The sequence below is a fragment of the Colossoma macropomum genome, unplaced genomic scaffold, assembly GCF_904425465.1.
Source record: "Colossoma macropomum unplaced genomic scaffold, Colossoma_macropomum, whole genome shotgun sequence".
Classification (NCBI taxonomy): Eukaryota; Metazoa; Chordata; class Actinopteri; order Characiformes; family Serrasalmidae; genus Colossoma; species Colossoma macropomum.
Genome location: NW_023494808.1, coordinates 11,827,658 through 11,846,798, shown reverse-complemented (window position 1 = coordinate 11,846,798; position 19,141 = coordinate 11,827,658). Strand labels below are relative to the sequence as shown.

Here is a 19,141-nt window from a genome sequence, read left to right as displayed (position 1 = left end):
AAAGTAGAAGGATGGATTTCACTAAAAAACAAAGAAATCTCACCTGTATGTTTCCTTTTTTCTACAGCAAACGGGTTTTGGGCAGCAGGAGGCGGGCTTTACTGCTAGAGCGTGATGATTGATTGGCGAGCTGAGCAGCTCATTGGCTGTTCGCGCTCACTGACGTCATGAACGTACATGAGGCGCCGTTTTAAACTCCTATAACTCGAGTTTAAAAGCTCTTAAAAACATAACAGCGGTGTTAATATTTTATGCTGCTCTGTGATCAGGAAATGAACGGATTCTTCTACATTAAAAATGTCTCCGCTCCTCTCTTCAAGTTCTCCGGCCTGATTCCTGCTAGCGAGTCGATGACGTGACCGTGACGTGGCGTGGTCCAAACCAAAATGCAGGTGATGCCCGCTAAACCCAGCGCAGCTCCGGGACATAAACACGTATAGAATTAATACGAAAACGTTAACTAAGCATTTAATTATTATTTCTATTACTCATAATGTATCAATATCAAGTAAGAAGACTCAAACGTGGTTTTCTATCATAACAGCTCCCCTCCGCTTTGCTCCTGTAGTGCAGTCCGGACATGGCCGAAACAGCATGTGCATCGACAGAAGCGAATCCAGCTGAAAATTTTACCTTTTAACCGCCTTTTTCTGAAGTTTGGGGGCTTTAAAAGTTCCGCGGGACGTAAAGGACAATAAGAAATAAAGTCAACAAGTCTGATTTGAACGCGCGGGTTCGCCAAAATGGTAAGTTTGTGGGCTGAATGTAGCTTCATGTTCGAATTGTCCCGGTCCACCTTAAATCGTGCTGTAGTTACATGCTGGGGCCCCGAGGCGTAGTATTAAGCGCTGCAGCATTTAAGGTGGAACGGGACAATTCGAACAAGAAGGAGCCAATAATAAGAAGCCGAGTTCAGCTTCGTTATTAGTTGCTTTTAGCGTTCAGATTTCAGTTACTAATATTTGCCAAATCCGAAATGCTGAATAATTTAACATGTTACGCTGTATTACAGTGTACAGATGATGTCATATGATGACTGCCACTATTAAATGCCATTTACATGAGAACAGTTGTTTATCAGTCTGGGAAAAACGCGTTTCCAACCCAGTCTAATTCGACTTTGTAGTAATTTTAGAGAAAAAATTTAATTTAATTACCAAGTAACTTGGCTACAGCAGATGTATTGCAGTACTATGCTGTACCCAGCAGGGGGAGACACTAAATACTTAATGGAAAACATAAGTAGACCTTTATATTTATTACATTACAGCCAAGATGTTATAATACAGTCAAGACAGATCAAGATTCAGTGCAGAATCTACAGTACAGCGAAGAAAATACTCCACACAGTATATTAACAGTACTGTTTACATTTCCATGGGGGCATAAAGCTGGAGTCAGAGGTTAAAGGTGGTTAAAGGTTTTTTTTCCCTTAATATTTGAGCTGTAAACAAAGTAGTTCAGTGTGAAATACTTCATTGTAGAGCAGTGGTCACCAGTGCTGCTCCTGGAGATCTACCTTCCTGCAGACTTTAGCGCCAGCCTTATTCGACCCCACCTGATCGATCTTAATATCTCCTTCAGGAATCCTTAATTAGCTGAATGAGTTGCGGTACAGGGGGGTTGGAAGTGACACCTGCAGGAAGGTAGATCTCCAGGAGGAGAGGTGGTGGCCGCTGTTGTAGAGAAACTTGCAGACCAGATGTCTTTACAGTGGTGCTGATGGGAACCAGGGGTCACAGTGTCTACAACACAAATATGGCTATTTTATTTGCTATCCAAAACCACCAGTGAACCTGTGTCTTCTGGGTTTTTATATGTAATGTTCATCATAATGGTAAAGTGGTGGTAGATTTGGTGGGGGACAAGAACTCTTTGGGTACTACTTTGTCTTACATCACCGTCCATGTACCTCTTCACCACGAATGGCTGTTTAGAAATATGTTTTAGGCCCAAACTCTATCTTAAAACGATGGTAAAACATATTAGACAGCAAATCCATAACCATAACGCAGAGTTTGTATTTTCACAGCACATCTGTGAACAATTCAGAGTCTCTAAGTTTCTCCAGCAGTGAGCATTTCACATCAAACCACTCTGAGTGACTTTGTTTACATCTTAGTGACTGAATTAGGCAGGAATTAAAAAAAAAAAATGTTGGAATTCCCCTTTAAAGGAACATGAAGTGAGCTGCTTGGGGATAGAAACTGTTCTTGAATCTTGTGTCTCCTACCAGACCTCCTGCTGACTCACTAGCCATACATTAGAATAGTGTAATCACAGCTTAATTTATTTTCAGAAGAGAACAGTCATTGTTGGGGGTTATTGTGATCATGACTGAATTACAGAGTGATGGTTTCAGCTCTTTCTGAAGGGCTGCTTAAAGGTGTAGACCCAACTGACATGCAGTTAGGCTGATAAACTAAGGTTATGTAGATTTAACAGTATCAGCGAAAATACTGCTAGTTACACTAATTTATTGTTATCAGTGAAAATACTGCTGATATGAACACCACTATTCATTTCAATATTGGTTGAGTCCAGTTAAGTAGAGATCAAGACTATAGGCAGCCTAAGTTTAGGCCAAACTAAGTCAAAGTCAAACTAAGTCGAAGTAAAAAGTTTTATTTCTCTTATGGCCAGTATGCCATGGCCGTCTGTAAACCGCCATGCTTGTGTGCAGGTGATTTCTCTTTACAGCTGTACAACACAATATGTACATAAGAAAAACACTTTTACCAGAAACCTGTACGTACTTCAGATGCATTGTAGCGACCAGCCTGCTCTCCTCTAACACCTCTCTCTTGTGTAAAGCCTCACAGGAAGAAAAAGTCATTCATAAGCAAGAAGAACGCCGTGTCGTTCCACCTGGTGCACAGAAGTCAGAAGGATCCATTGGCGGCAGACGAGAAAGCGCCTCAGCATGTCCTCTTACCAGCCTCAAAGGTGACACAAACTCACTGATAGTTTTTCAGGTGACTTTTGGGAGTCTTGAAGACATTTGATGTTGAAAAAGTGAGCATACAGAACCCGCAGTGTGTTGGTAAGCAGTAGGGGTGTCCAGTGCATCGATGAGTCTGACTCTAGCTGGTCAGTAGTATCAGATTTGGAATGTGGGAGCTCAGCTACATTTAATCCATCCCTGCAGTAAAACACCTACATTCGTGCACACTAGTGAACACACACACACACACACACACACACTAGGAGGCGGTGAGCACACCTGCCCGGAGAAGTGGGCAGCCCTATCCACGGCACCCAGGGATCAGTTGGGGGTGAGGTGCCTTGCTCAAGGGCACTTCAGTTGTGTCCTGTCAGCTCAGGGGGTCGAACCGGTGACCTTCCGGTCTGTGCAAAAGTTATTTAATTTTTGTTTTTATATACAAAAGTTATTTGGTTTTTGATATTTTTTTCCCCATTATATTCAACTCAGCAAATAAATAGTAATTGTTCACTAAAATTAGCAGAAAAATGCGTTATTTCAGTGAGTTCTCTGTAGAGGATGGGTTACATTTTTTTTTTCTCTTAAAAATCAATAGAACATGTAATTTGGTGTAAATTTGTATATGTGTGTATTTTTTTAGCCAGGTTTGTAATTCTTACTGAATGTAATTGAACTGTGGTGGAATTTGAGATTTCACAACATTTCGTAGAATCATAATCACATTGTGATGAGGTGGTAAGTTCATGGTAAGTTCTTTGTCATATTAAGCATGATTCTTGTTTCTTTTTCTTTCTGGTTAATCATCTATTAAAACGTAATAACTTCCACCCCTAAAACAAGTTATGATTAAATCACGGTGCGCTAGCAGCTATGGAAAAATAATAGTAACCAATAATATCATATTTCACTCCCCACCACCTCCACCTATCATCAAGAAAAAACATTCAGGTAGCTCAGAGGGAAAGGAAAATGAGCTAGAATTTCCCATTCATGCTAACTTTAAAGTATTAAGGGGAAAATATCTGTGTTTTGAGTTTTGAGAAAGGTTGTTGTTCTAAAAGGCAGAACTTGCAGTGCCTGCTGTTGTACTTGAGGTGTAGAATCTGTTCTTTCGCTGGGCCTACACTACACGTTTTTACCCTATTCGCGACTCAAAACGTTCATGAGTCCTGCAGTGCGAGAAGGTCAGAGTTTTACTCGACAGGTTATTCAAACAACAGCCAATCAGAGAGCTGGAAGAGCAGAGGAAAAAGGCGAAGAGACGAGCATAAACAGCGGAGCGTGGAAACAGAGGACCTGCATGTAAAACACAGGCAAATAAGAGCCGATATCATGTTTAGAATATGTGGATCAAGACGTCAAAGCACTCTTTACCGTTTCAGCTCAGCTGCCAGTTTGTAGTAAAATATTTCTCCCGCTCTCGCTGTGATATCAGCGTTTCTCACCACATAATAATGCACAAAAGCACAAACAGCTCCAGTCCAGTGAGTTTAGCTTTGTTTGTGTCATGTGATCTGAGGAGATCTGGGAGTTTAAGTTCTTATTCGTATTAAACACGTAAGAAACTCATTATGTGTTTAATCCTCTCTCTTTGCCCTGAAAGCAGATTAGACTCCAATGGCAAACATATTTCCTTAAGGTAGTGTGTGACGAATAGTACTATTACACCTATAAGTAATTAGATCACTTTTAACCTCCTCACTCTTAAGCATACTCTTGGTTGGATGTTCGTGGCTCAGAATAGAGTATGAAGGCGTTTTGTGTTTTGCAGGTGGAGACGGAGAAGAGAAAGGAGGAGCAGCGGAAGTTCGGGGTGTTTTTCGATGATGACTACGATTACCTGCAGCACCTCAGAGAGGCGTCCGTGCCCGCGGAGCTGGTCTCCGCCCCGCAACCTCGCCGAGACACGCGATCTGTGACCTTTGAGGAAGAGATGGAGGAGGAGGAGGAGGAGGAGGAGGGCGAGGAGGAGGTCATCACGATTCCTGTAAGGCTTACATTTGATTTCGTTTTTATGTAATTAGTTACTCTGTAAGATTTGCTTGTTAAAATTGAAAGAAGTAGCGTTAAAGTGTCAGGAGGAAAAACGTATGGTGTGCATGCACTGCTGAGGGTCACCCTGTAAAACGGTGTGTTGGGCCAGAGTTTTTCGGGCCACGTCGTACATCTTTACATATTAATGTCACTCAAACAGGCTCAAAATAAGGTCCAACTCAGTGTTTAGGTTTCAAAAGCAAAAACACTGTTATACTGATTAAGATATGATAATAATAGATCATTCACTCACATCCTCAGAGGACACGTCCTTCACCAAGGTACTCTTTCAGAGTGCTTGAAATCATCAGCGTCATCTGCTGGGGGAGAGCACAACCCAGCATTACAAAATGTTCTTACACATGTTGCGTGCAATTACACATTTCCACCAGAGAGGTCTCCAAATCCCCAAATATTATGTAGTGCAGCTCAAAGGAGTGACACTGTTGAGAGGAAAAATTAACAACCTGGCGTGATTTACTAATACCTGAGTTGACACCATGAACTTGGAAAAACTGCCTGTTTTTGACGCTAAAGAGAAAGAGACACGATTGCTGACGATGCCAAGGCATATGAGAAGACAGGGAGAGTGAAAGAGGAAAAAGAGAATTACTCTTCAAGGTTTTTTTTTTTTTAAAGCAAGTGTCTCCTTTTGTCTTTTAAAGGAGTGGTTTAGTTCAAATAAATCAAATTTACATTTTTTTTACTCACCCCAGATGTCTTGGTTAGCTACAAAGTGAAGTTTTGTTTATTTTATAGTTCACAGTAAGTCATAATGTAATTTAAACCATGTTGACAAGACCGTAATGAAGGACTAAACTAAATAAGCTGAATATATTCATTAAAAATGTTTGGCTATACTGTGCAGAAGTTCGTCAAACTGACGAGTAAGTTATGCAGAAAGCATATAGACCGGTTTAGCAGCCAAATATAGGTCTGGGCAGTATAATATATATTGTTGTCGTGATAATTTATGCCACATTACAATACAGTATGCCTTTCTGAACACATTTGTTACATTATGAAGAGAGCAAAATAGTCCTGTTTAAGTGGATTTAGTGTAGCATAATGCAAAATGCTGAATAAAATCATGTGTTCACAGTTTTTGATAGTATTTTTTGAAATGTGACACTACTGGTTCTTTTTTCTCTGTTCCAACTAGTCAGAAAAAAATGTCTGAAAAAATAAATATTGTCATATTGTGTGTAATGAAAATTTCTTGACGTATCATGACATTATGTTTTTGCCATATTGGCCACTTCTAGCTAAATATAAGATCCAATTTGTCAGTATTTATTGTCTCCACCTCTTTACAGCTTCTATTCTCTTCAGGAGACTCACTTGCAGTTTTTCAAAGAAACCTGCAGGGATATTTTTCACACCTCTGAAGTTCAGTCTTAGAAGTTGGTTGCATTTTCTGCTTCTCATGATTCAGTTAAGCCCAAACGCGTTCAGTGATGTTGAGGTCTGGACTCTGGACTGGTCAGTCCATTGTTCTGAGAAACACCAGCAGCTTCTTTGATTGCTTTGTGAATTTCTTCTTATGTCTATTTCTTTCTCTTTTAATCTCCTGAGAAATATCCTCTAAATAAGTAACTTGTACTTAAAGGCTATTTTGACTGGGAATTAAATAAATAATCCTGGCAATTAAAGTCTCTGACTTTTGCACAGTACTGAATATAAAGCGATAGAATGGTCAGTCGTAGTTACTACAACATTTATCATTAGGATGAAGTAATGAATATGATATGAATATTGATTTCTGTGGGCTCAGTAGAGAAAGTTTTTGTAGATGTCGATGTTGTGCTGATTCATGAAATTCATTTCATACAACAAATAAACATTTTGCATTGTAGTCGTAATGTGTAGCAGTGTTTTGTTCGTATCATGCAAACTTGGTTCAGAAGTCACATCTGAATCCTCTTCCAGAATTAGATGCAGGTAACAAAATAATGAAAGGCCCGTTTCAGCTTTGATGTGCTGCCCTCATGTCCTGTTTAACTGTGCTGTTTCTGTGCTGCAGGCAGCCTCCATCAACTTGCCTTCATCTGTGTTTGCATCAGAGTTTGAGGAGGAAGTGGGTTTGTTAAACAAAGCAGCTCCTGTATCAGGTGAGTGGATCAGGGGGCAAACGTCCAGTCCTTCCAGTGTATATCTCTTATCTTTTGACCTTCTGTCTCCCTGTGAATTTGATCATAAGTGTGGTGAACACATGCCTAGATCAGATGTCATTACAGATAATGACACTGCTCGCTCTCACCCAAGTGCTTCCAAACTCACTGGGCAGTGAAGATGGACAATGCTGTGAAAGCTACCCAAGACTTTTTTTTAAAGCAAATAAGTGGAATATTCTGCAATGGCCAAGTCGGTCACTCAACCTCAGTCCAATCGAGCATGCATTTCACCTACTGAAGGTGAAACGCTCCCAAGAACAAGCAGGAACTGAAGACCGCTGCAGTAAAGGCCTAGCAGAAACCCAGCATCTGGTGATGATTTGCAACCAAATATTTAAAAAAAATAACTGGTCCCAGTTATCTTTGAGCTCCTAAAGGTAGCCGGGGGGGGCTGTGTATGAGAATGGTTGTAATTCCTACACTTTTCACCTGATTTGGATGTGAAACCCTCAAATTAGAGCTGAAAGGCTGCACTTTGAGCTCATGTTGAACTTAAGTATGGTGTGGCAGAACTATAATAATACATTTTGTTTGTGGCTCTCCTTGCCTAAATCAGCCTTAAGGGACATGATGAAAAACTTTGAGGTTGCTGTTTCTTTCCTTTTCCTTTCTTCTCTTTTCGGTAAGTCGTGTTGGTGAGGAAAGACATGTCGACTCTGCATGACACCACTTTTTGGCCAACTGTTTCCTTCCGTAATGCGACGTGTGGAAATAGCATCCTTTTCGTAGTGCCACTTGTGCAGTGGCTGTTGTAGTAGGAAATTGCTTCACCTTCACACGTTGGAATACAGTACTTCCCCATCGATTAGCACTGTCTGTCAGAGCACTGATTAATAAAGCATTCGCAGCCTGTCAAAGGTTTGGGCACAAATAGTTGTTCAAAATATGTATGTGTTCAATATATGTACATGTTGTCTTTGTCTGTTTACAATAACTTTACAGATTAAACAAAGCAGAATTGTTTTGAGGAAAATTGTATCTGAAATGTATGTATTTGTTTTACTCAAAATAAATCTGCTGAGTCTTTAACATGAATTTGTTTTCAATCTGGAAAGAAAAACTCGCTCAATTATTTTGAAACGTTTATTTTTAAAAAGCTAGGTGTCCTCAAGGATTTGACAGACAGTATCAATATAGTCTATTAAGCTATAACAGCGGTCACCAGCCTTACCCACAAAGGGCTGGTGTGGCTGCAGAGTGACCAACTGATTAAATAAGTGGAATCAGGTGAACTTTTGCTTGTTTGGAGTGAAAACCTACAGCTACGCTAACCCTGTCCAGGTAAGATTGGTGACCCCAATCTGTAGCATACAGTTGTATGCAAAAGTTTTAACACTCCTGGTCAAATTATAAGTCTTATTTATTTATTTATTTATTTATTTATAAGTTAATATATCGTCTACAGGAAATAAACTTTTAATATGCCATCTTATGCACATTTTAGTGCATACTTTCTATTTATTTGCTGAGTTTAACATATTGGAAAAAATTGAAATATAAAAAAAAATTAAAAGCTTTTGCACAGGACACATTTTATTTTTTTCCTAATTTGTTAAATTCAGCAAATAAACAGTTTAAAAAAACATTAAAAGGAAAAAAAAAAAACTAATTTGACCAAGGGTGCCCAAACTTTTGTCTGTAACCGAAAAAAAAATTCGGGAGTCCATCCAGTCCTCTACAAGAAGAAAAATCTAGGTGCCTCTGTGTCATATAAGAGCTTTTTATACCATGATGTGAAGGCATGTAGGCAGAAACAGCTTAAAATCATGAATCATTATTTAATTACAAAATTAAATACTTCGAATTGGTCTTTGTTTTCCAACTTCCTGTGTTTAGCCCATTAAAAATACAGCCCTCTTCCTCTGACAGGCCCGAGGCTGGATTTGGACCCTGACATTGTGGCAGCGCTGGATGACGACTTTGACTTTGATGACCCAGAGAACATGCTGGACGATGACTTTGTCATTCAGGCCAATGATGTAATGCCAGGAGACGGCAACGTGGGGTGAGGAGCTGATAATGAAAACAGTGGACTTTTTATACAGGAATGAAAAGTTTAGAAAAATATTTTGAGAGCTGCAAAACAGTAAACACAGAAATGCCAAATCTATAACTCATGGGTGTTATCAGACAAAATAACAGTGAAAGGGGAATTCCACCAAATTTTCAAAATCTCTGCATAAATGAGTGTAATGTATACAAAGTCAGTCAGAGTGGTTTGATGGGAAATGCTTGTAGAGAAACTGCTCTGATTTCTTTACAGTGGTGCTGATAGGAACCAGGGGTCACAATGTCTACAATACAAATACAGCCATTTTATTTACTATCCAAAATCACCAGTGAACCTGCACGAGTCTTCTGAGTTTTTATATGTAATGTTTATGATGGTAAAATACTAATGAGTTAAAATGAATAAATGCTTTCTTTTGCCATGAACACAGTAAAAAAAATGTGTTTTGAGCCAAAACCTTCTCGGAACTATTGTGAAACAGTGTCTCAGACGTCAGGCAGCGTATTCACAACATTTTATGCAATAGCTTTTTGTGAGGGTGGTTTTAGAGACATTGAAATCCTGAGACGTCTGGTTCCTCTCACCACCATTGTGAACAATTCCAACTGGGTATGTTTCTCTAGATCAGAGCATTTCACACCAAACCCCTCTGAATGACTGATGTTTACATCTTAGCGATTTAATAATGTAGAACAATTGAAAAAAACAGTGGAATTCTCCTTAAAGCGTTTGCACATTTTCCAGTAGATCTGTAGACTTGAAACAAGTCAGAAAACTTCACTGGGTAAACAAATTCACAGACTTTGTTAACCAAGCGATAAGAATTTGTGGTGCCTGCCTGCTGATAACAGATTTAGTATGTGTGAAGAGGCCGTAGCGACTAAACAAAGCTAGAGCTGCGGTGGGTTTTGTTAGAGCTGCAGTCGCGCCACTGATGAATGACGCTCTGGAATTCTACAGCGACGAGGGTGATGATGATGAGTGGACGGATGAGGACGAGAGCGCAGAGGAGGAAGAGGACGAGCAGAACTACGACTCGGCAGGCGGCCTGTCGGAGGACGATGGCGAGTACGAAGGTGGCGAGCGTCAGTTTGCGTTCATGGACTGCGAGACGAAGAGCCGCTTCACAGAATATTCGCTCACCTCCTCCGTCATGAGGAGAAACGAACAGCTCACGCTGCTCGACGAGCGCTTCGAGAAGGTAAACTAGAGATTAGAAAGAGCTTAGAGAGACTAGAAGTTGACGCAGGTGCTGGAGGTTAAGAAGTATATTAAGTGTTTGTTTGATTGATTGATTGATTGATTTTATTTATTTATTTATTTATTTATCTGGAATGCCTCATATTTCTACCGTGATGATTAACCCTAAAGACAGAGACCTTTACAAGAAATGAATATGAAAAACTATGTAATTTAGAATGTATCAACTTTATACTTGAATAAAATAAATATTAATAACTGTCAACTATTAATGAAGGGATTCCGGACTCTTACAGTACTGTTGATATTGTTTGTACACACTTCACATTAAATGATGGTTCTTCAAGGGTTTTTTAGTAAAGGAAATGGTTCTGTATAGAACAATCAAAGAACGCTTCACATGATTGAAGGGTTTTTGCATCATGAAAATGTCCTTCAGATTGATGGAGAATGTGTTGTGTGTGTGGTTCTATATAGAGCCTTTTTGAAAAGGGTTCTATATAACACCAAAAATGGTTCTTCTGTCATAACAAGCTTGACAACATAACAATAAAAGAACCCTTTTCAAACAGTTTGCTATATAGAACCATCTACAGCGCATTCTCCACCAATCTGAAGAACCATTTCACGATTTACAGAACCCTTTAATCATGCAAAGGGTTCTTTGAGTGTTCATTGTTCAATATAGAACTAATTTCTTTGCTAAAGAACCTTTGAAGAACCATCAGTCGTGTGTAGGCAAGACAAAGCAAGTTTATTTCATTCGCTGTGGTCATTCAAAGTGCCTTACGAGAAAATACAAAGTTAAACTAAATTTTAAAAAGGAACAAAGCAGATGAGAATGTAAATTAAAACGTGATTAAATATGATTAAAACAGTAGATTTTAAAAGAGAAGAAATGAATCGTTAAATTAAAAAGTTAATTAGAGTAATAAAGTGCCGTTTCAGCGTAGAGGTGCAGCACAGCTGCCATAGTTTGTTGTTGTGTCTCACTATGATTGCTGTCGTGTGTGTTTATAGTTCTTTGAGCAGTTTGATGATGATGAGATTGGTGCGCTGGATAACGCAGAGCTGGAGGGCTTTATTGACCCCGGCAGCATGCGGCTGGAGGAGGTCATAAAGGACTACTTCAAACAGAAGGAGAAAGAGTGAGTGTCCACTGCTAGCAGATCACAGGGTCTTATCTGTGTGTGTGTGTGTGTGTGTGTGTGTGTGTGTGTGTGTGTGGTGGGTGGTGTGGGTGTGTGTGGGTGGGTGTGGTGGTGTGGTGTGTGTGTGGTGGTGGGTGGGTGGGTGGGTGGTGTGTGTGTGTGCTGTACACTTTAACCCTATTAAGGGAAAAGCTATATTTTATCTGTGGGTGTGTTTAGCATGTACAGGATGATGAAGCATAATCCTAGATTGGGGTGGGCAACATGATGATAATTCATCATTATTGTGATAAATTATGTTACACAAACACAGTTTGGGGAATGAAGTGGAACAGCAGACGGTTCTGTTTTTAAAGCACAAAAAAAGGAACATCTTTTGAAAGATGTCCCCCTACCTGGTATAAGAAACCACCCTGGCATTAAATTGGTCATCTAAGTACAAAATATATAATTTGTCAAATCATTTCTATCCTTTGCATTCTTCCTAATCAAAATTCAACACTTAAAAAACGATATTACTTTTAATGATTGCACTTAATGATGAGCTAAATATCATAATAATGATAATCTAAATATAGTAATGACAAAAGAAAGAAAGTAAAATATAAACTTCATATTTGTTCATCAATTAAATAGTTATTGTGGTATTAATTACACAACTATATGGAAATTAATCTCATTATTATTATTATAACAAGGCAATAATAACAATTTAAAGTGTAAATATAAACTCCAGTCTCACACAAAATTTGCAAGTTGTCCAAAAATGTACCGTAATTCTAGGTAACGATCACTAAAGCCAGCATGTAACGCTAATGCTGGTAAGTCAGCGAAACTTTTTTCAGTTTTTTTGTGGAATAAAGCCGAGTTCTAGAGGTTTTGATGATACTGGTGTTGATAGATACCACTACAATATTGTCATCTTGCTCACCACTATTCCTGAGTTTTCTGCTTGCTTGGTGGTGTTTATAACGCAGTAATGCGTATCCTGTTTGAGGCGCGAGTGTGTCTGTTATTAATGTGTCCTGATGGTTAACTGTGTCCTAATGGTATTGTAGGTACCAGAAGCCGGAGCAACTGGGTCCGGCTGAGCTGCCCTCAGTGAAGGAAGAGGAGGAGGATGATGAAGTACAGGAGATGGAAACGCTGGTTATTGAAGAACCGCCTGCAGAGAAATGGGACTGCGAGACCATCATCAGTAAGAGCGACAGTGCCGTACATTCACCTACAGGATTAAAACTAAGACTGGCGCCATGTGAATACAGCACTGAGTCATCAGTTTAGATTGTTGTGAACATTTTCTCATAATACATGCATAATATAACATGAAGTCTACAGGAATCTGGCCAGTTTACTGACCTTAATGTCCGAACTCAGTTGTCTTTATGTAATGGTGTTAAAGATATACAGTAATGCGTGAACACAATTTTAATAATACTGATGCCTTTTCCAAGTCGGCCCTTCAATCCATACATAGTTCCAGTCTAAAGCCAAGCTGTTCACCTACCATTGCTGTGATTCTGTGACTGTAGTCCTGTCCCTCAAATACAGCTTTTAAATGATGGCTGCAAGTTATTCCTAGCTGCTGCCGTAGTAATCAGTAACATTATTACTGGAGGAGCAGACTAAACTGGACTGCCCTCACGGGAGACCTGTGGATAAATCAGCAAAACCCTACAGAGCTGAAACATACAGACACTGATGAAAACTGGAAATTGCATTCACCTTATTTTAATGTTTAGGCTCGTGTGAGCTCTGAGCTCACCTGGTGAAAATGTTATTGAGTGTTAGAAGTAATAAATATACCCTGAGCTTCGTTTGTCCACTTATATAGCTGTAACAACATGCGCTGCTTTTTAAACGAAACAACAAAAATATAACAATTCAGATGAAATCTGAGCAAAGAAGACAAATATGATTAGTTGTGATCAATTACACTAAATTATGTGATGTATTTGGTTTTGCATGATCTGTTATTGATTAATGAAATCTTCATTCTCTTTCAGGCACATACTCAAATCTCTACAATCATCCAAAACTGATAGAAGACCCACCTAAGGTAATGTTTAATATGCATACAAGTGATCTGTTTCATAACTGCGAGTACACAGGCTGTGTTGATTCAGAAAGGCTGCACCTTCTTTACATAAATAAGTCTCTTAGTCAGCTGCTTCCAGTTTTCTGGTTGGTTAATCCCCAGTTTGTGTTGCAGCTCAAGCAGATCCTTGTGTCCAATAAGACTGGAATTCCTCTGGATGTTCTGCCTAAGAAGGGGCCGACGGCCAGACAGGTGGAGCGGATGGAGAGAATAAACGACTCTGATCTGCCCAGAGCGTCCACACAGCCTCGCTCACGAGAGGAGAGCAAAGAGGACCGTAAACTCAGAAAACAAGCTATTAAAGAGGAGAGGAAGGTACTTTACGTGTGTGTGTGTGTGTGTGTGTGTGTGTGTGTCTGTGTGTGTATTTTAGGGGTGAATACCTTTTTCCTCAGCGTAATTTGATTGATTTTTGGGCAATTATGTATGCAACAGAATATGCAAGAAAATACCATGATTCAGTTTGATTACATTAGTCTGATTCAGAACTAGCGATGCAAATTTAGGCCAGTTCTTTTATAATCAGCCGTCATTAGTGATTAATCGTTACCCAGCAAGTCTAAAATCAAGAATGAGAACTATAACGTGTTCATTATTGTAAGACCAAAAGCTAACAGTCCTCTTGAAAAGTGGTCCTGAACACCACTATTTTTAGCTGCGCTCTTCATTTTTCACTAGGTCTTTCTGGAACTACTACAAGTCAAAACTGTTTCTCAATGTGAATGAAAAACTCACCTATTTAAATAGAAACTGATGTTTTTTTTAATTGGAAATTAAATTAATTAGGGATACACAGATTTTGGGAGTTTTTGGGTCAATGTTGATAACTTTCAAGTACATGTCTGCTGATGCTGTTATTTAAACATTTTATAAAATGTAGAAATTTGATGAAATCCATCTGCATTAGCATTACAGAGAAAGGTAACATTTATTTCTGTTGGGTTACAAATGCAGTAAAATGAATAAAATATAGATATATTAGTGCAGAAGCCCAGTGTCACTTAAATGTTCTGCTCTCCCAGAGGACATCAGTCATGTCAGTGGATGTAGGTATGAAATATTGGTCAAATCTAAACATCTGTCTGATGCCTATATATATATATATATATATATATATATATATATATATATATATATATTTTCTTAATTTCTTTCTTTTTTTAATGAAATTATCAGCGCTCATATGATTTGATATCATGCATCATTTTTTTTTAACAATTACTTGAACATTTGTTTATTTGTCGGTTAGTGGTTAACTGGTTTTTCATTTACATCATATTCAAAACAATTTTTTAAAAACACAAACAAACGTGACTGGTGCAGCTCTACACAGTGGTAGAAGATTCACTGGAATATACACAATGCAAACAAGATTTTTATGACCGGTCATTTTATTTCGGCCATTTATTGAATGTAATGTTTGAAAATGCAGTTGATCAGCTCCTCCAGGTCGCTGCACTTTTACACCTCTAGCCTGGAACCTTTTGGTTGTATCTGCTATGCACTGTTGCAAGAAGTGGCCAACCCAGACCTTAAGCAGCATGTTCAATACTAAAGCACTGCAGACAGAGAGAGCATTTATAGTTACTTGCCAAAACAAATGAGGAAGCTTCTTTACAATGTACCTCTGTCTGAAAATCCTACTTCTGCCTTTTCTTTAAAGTTTAGAAGTTAGATCAAAGGTGGGTTCTAGCTCCCAGCCTGGTGGCCTTACTTTTTCTTCAGTGGTAGAATCAGCCAGCAGATGGCGATATACAGTATGTATCCAGTACAGCATCGCAGACTTGATACAGGACAGCTGAGACCCAGTTTCTGTGAATTTCGTGAGGGAGATGAGTGAATCACACTGTTCCTTTAACTCAGGAAGTGAGTTTTAATTCACATTACTAAGACACTGATATGTGTGTCTTGCCTTCATTAAGGCGTTTCAAAAATAGGATTGCATCAGAAAGTGTTAGGTTTGGTTCTTTTTTGCCAAATGATGACACTTGATGGGATTTATGTTGGCAGAAACGTGCATAATATAACCTCATCAGAGTTTCACTGTGAAAATGAACAAGCATACAGGGTAACGTGTCATATAAGTGACTACAGTCTTTTAATACTGTCTGCTTGTCTTCGTTTTCCTGCAGGAGCGCCGGATGGAGAAGAAGGCCAACAAGGTGGCATTTAAGCAAGAGAAAATGATGCAGGAGAAGCAGATGGTTAGCCTGAGGGCTAATGTACAGGGCATGAAGCTGTCATAGCCTCAGTGGACACAGACAGATGGGACTTTGGAGGCGTTCAGTTCTCTGTATGATTTTCACAGAATAAATGTGTGTGTATATACAGCATAAAGAGTGGAGGCACTGCTGTCAGCTCCCTGCTCTGAGGCGGCTTCATTGGGTGGTGCAAGATTTAATACAGACGAAAGCAGTTCATGTGCAGACGTGGCCTGTTGGTGGTCAGACATACATCAGAGACTGAATTCTCTCAGTGAGGATGGTTTGATTTGTTGGATCGGCTGCCGTGTGAGGCCTAGCCTCATTACCTCATGATATAAAGTCAGTTAATAGTTAATTTGAATAACATCTTATCAGGGATTTCAATCTGTGTCTTTCACTCCACCCACTTCTTGTTTGTTACGGGAAGTCAAACCTGTGACAATCTAGAACTTTGAGTCAGAGTTCCATACTGGAACGCTTCAGGTGTTTTCGATTATTGCACCACAATGGACAAGTCATAATGGGCGGAGCTACAGTTCTGAAAGTGTGCCCTTTTTTATTTTGGTAGTTAAAGTGATCTGAGTATCTGTAACACTGGTTGCCCTTCATACTGAATGGCAGAAATGTTCATCAAACATAAATTAAAACGAATTACCTGTTTGTGAATCAGTTCTTTTATTGAGCCGTTTCATGTTTTAGTCTAGAATACAAGACAAGCTTTAACATGATGAACAGGATGAATCTGTTTATAACAACGCAAAACATGACAATTCTGAATATACACAGGAAACTTGTTAACGTTTACAATATACATCAATGAGTGTGTTTACATGCACTCAGTAATCTGATCATAATTGGATTTCTGCTTCTGATTATTCAAATGGTCATGTAAATTGTATACTCAGATTTCTTAGATCAGAGTAAGGTCCAGAAATCTGGTTAAGAAATCTAATAGAGAACTGGAGTTGAGCTCAGTAATCAGATCTCTCAGCGCATGTGTACCCTTACTCTGATTTCTTTCGGCTTCCTCAGTCTGCGCAAACAGACCGCTGTGCCGAAAAAAAGCAAGCGAGACGCAGCAAAACACTTTTGAAACCAAACATGCTTGACGAAATGAAGGATTTAAATATTCTTCATCTTCTAAATGATGCATGTTCATAGTTTCAGGTAAAGTGGCGCAATGTTTTGTTAAAGCCGCGGCACGAAGTTTGAGTTCACGTCTTCTTCTGTGAGTTTATTGGCTGGTTGCAAAGCAGAAATCTGATTACTGCCTGACTCATGTAGACCTGGAGTTTCCCCATTATCTGATTACCCAAGTGAATGTAAACACATGGATCGAATTACTGACACAATCTGACTTTCTGCAGTTATCAGATTATTGAGCGTATGTAAACACACTCAGTGCTACAATATGAGCAGCTGGAAGATACTGATTATCTTTTCTATGTGATTTACAGTGCCTCCCTACTGAGAGGTGAAACATGAATATGAAATGGCCTGTAAATCCCCTGGTAACATTAAATATGACTGTTGCTTACAGGCAGTATCAATCATCTATAGGAACCTGCACTGTCCTGGTTTCATAGTACTTCACATAGAGCTGCCTTAAAAAAAACATTCTTTAAAAGCATCGTTCTTTACAGTACAATATTTCTACACATTTAATACCAACTCCTTTTTTACTGCTCATTTTATATACAGTGCTATTTGAAAACAGATGATTTTTACATTGTCTAAACATTTCATGATGAACAGAAGCAGGCCAGAACGACTTGCAATAAAAGTGCATTAATGTACATTCCAGTTAAGAGCTCCTATAAAGATGTGATTTCAATATGACAGAAACAATAACGCAGCCTGAAAGCTACCGTTCACCTTCAGCTTAATGTCAAACTGCTTAGTGTATAGCAGTCAGTATATAATGCCATGTGACCTCTGCCCCAGTCTTTATTGGGACAGTAATAAAAGTGCACTCCCTCCTCCAACTGTGCATGCCTTTACAGTCTTTCACATTCAATTCACTGGTCCTGTCTGGTCACAGGTAATCTCACTGACTATGTTGGGAGGATTGCTAATCTGGAGCCAGATTCAATTTTTGTCCACACTTCAGCTCCTACACACAAACGGCTTGTCTGAGTCGTCACAATGAGCAGCAGTTCAAACAGCAGAGGTGACAGTAGATGTTATTAAGTGCTATTTACTGTTTTTGTGATTATGAAAAATGCTGAATTCCCAGAGGTGCTGGCAGCAGGAAAGCAGTCCAAGAGATGAACCAACATCACAGAACGAACTTAAACCAAAAAGACACATAGGAAAACTGTAAAAATACATTCCTCAATATACTTGTAAAAGTATTGTAATAAAAAAAAAGTAATAAAATATACAAAACATCAAAATGTTACTGCATTACAGGGGTAACGATAAATTCCACAGTATGAATTGCATCAGAATACTAGGCACATATACATTTTCCTGTTTGTTTTGGTTATAGTCCAGCTTTAATGAGCATAAGTGACAGCCCTTTTTAAAAGACAAGTACCTGTTTCACAATCGCCCTATAAAAAAATGAATATTAACACCCCTAATATGTATGTAATACGAAGCTGCAGATAGAAAAATCATTTGGAAGTCAAGTGTTGTCCCCTTAGATACGTACATCGCACCTATACAATCCAATTCCTGAGCAACTCTAGTCCATGTTTTTCTTACATTCAAGCTTGTGGCACACCTGCACCCTCAATTAGCTGGTAAAGGTGTACTGGGAAATGGAATAGAGCAAAACATGAAGGTCATGCAAGACTGGATTGTGAAACTATTCTTAGACCGTTCTACTGACGTCTTATCATCAGATACTTAGAGCGCATCTATTTTCCCAGTGACGTGAGTGACATGGCTTAAAACATCATCTGTACTCAGCAATGGTTCTTTTTAAGACCATTTTAGGCAACAAGGTGTTCACATCTTACTTAGAGACTTCAAACTATTAAGGCTGCAACAGCTAATCGATAAAGTGATGAGCTGTGAACAGTGACAATTCTGAAAAACAGTGATGCGCAAATGTGTTTTTATGCTGTAGTATTCCTATGACACACCTGGACTGTGCTTGAAATAGCATACTGTACTACAATATGCTAGGAATGTGCACAGGTACCTGAGTATATGGGTTACTACTGTTCAAGATGACGGTATTTGAATACCGACATCACTTTTTCGGTATTTGTTCCGGCTCATTACGGTAATGGCAATGAAATGGAGACTAACAGTTCAATGAAGCGCACCTTCCACATTTTGACGAGATGATTTTGCTTGTATTTGGGAGTAAGTA

At 39.0% G+C, this 19,141-nt stretch overlaps 1 protein-coding gene across 2 annotated transcripts; it reads left to right on the top strand.

Moving 5' to 3' along the window:
• Positions 1 to 577: 577 nt before the first annotated feature.
• On the top strand, positions 578 to 16,482 carry ltv1 (LTV1 ribosome biogenesis factor). Of its 2 annotated transcripts, none has more exons than XM_036557382.1 (11): positions 578 to 746; positions 2,815 to 2,946; positions 4,716 to 4,931; positions 7,002 to 7,089; positions 9,022 to 9,157; positions 10,124 to 10,364; positions 11,384 to 11,511; positions 12,573 to 12,712; positions 13,521 to 13,573; positions 13,727 to 13,927; positions 15,745 to 16,482. In XM_036557382.1, exons 1-11 carry the CDS (start codon positions 744 to 746, stop codon positions 15,856 to 15,858), a joined length of 1,452 nt encoding a protein of 483 aa, XP_036413275.1. In that variant the 5' UTR covers positions 578 to 743; the 3' UTR covers positions 15,859 to 16,482. The 2 variants fall into 2 exon arrangements, with proteins under 2 accessions (XP_036413275.1, XP_036413274.1); XM_036557381.1 differs by having other exon boundaries at positions 10,079 to 10,364.
• The last annotated feature ends 2,659 nt before the right edge of the window (positions 16,483 to 19,141 follow it).

Bases quoted from the DNA above. Each gene is read 5' to 3' on its own strand.
- ltv1 (XM_036557381.1), top strand. The intron at 12,713-13,520 runs GTAAGAGCGACA...ATTCTCTTTCAG, and splicing joins GGACTGCGAGACCATCATCA to GCACATACTCAAATCTCTAC. The intron at 13,574-13,726 runs GTAATGTTTAAT...TTTGTGTTGCAG, and splicing joins TGATAGAAGACCCACCTAAG to CTCAAGCAGATCCTTGTGTC.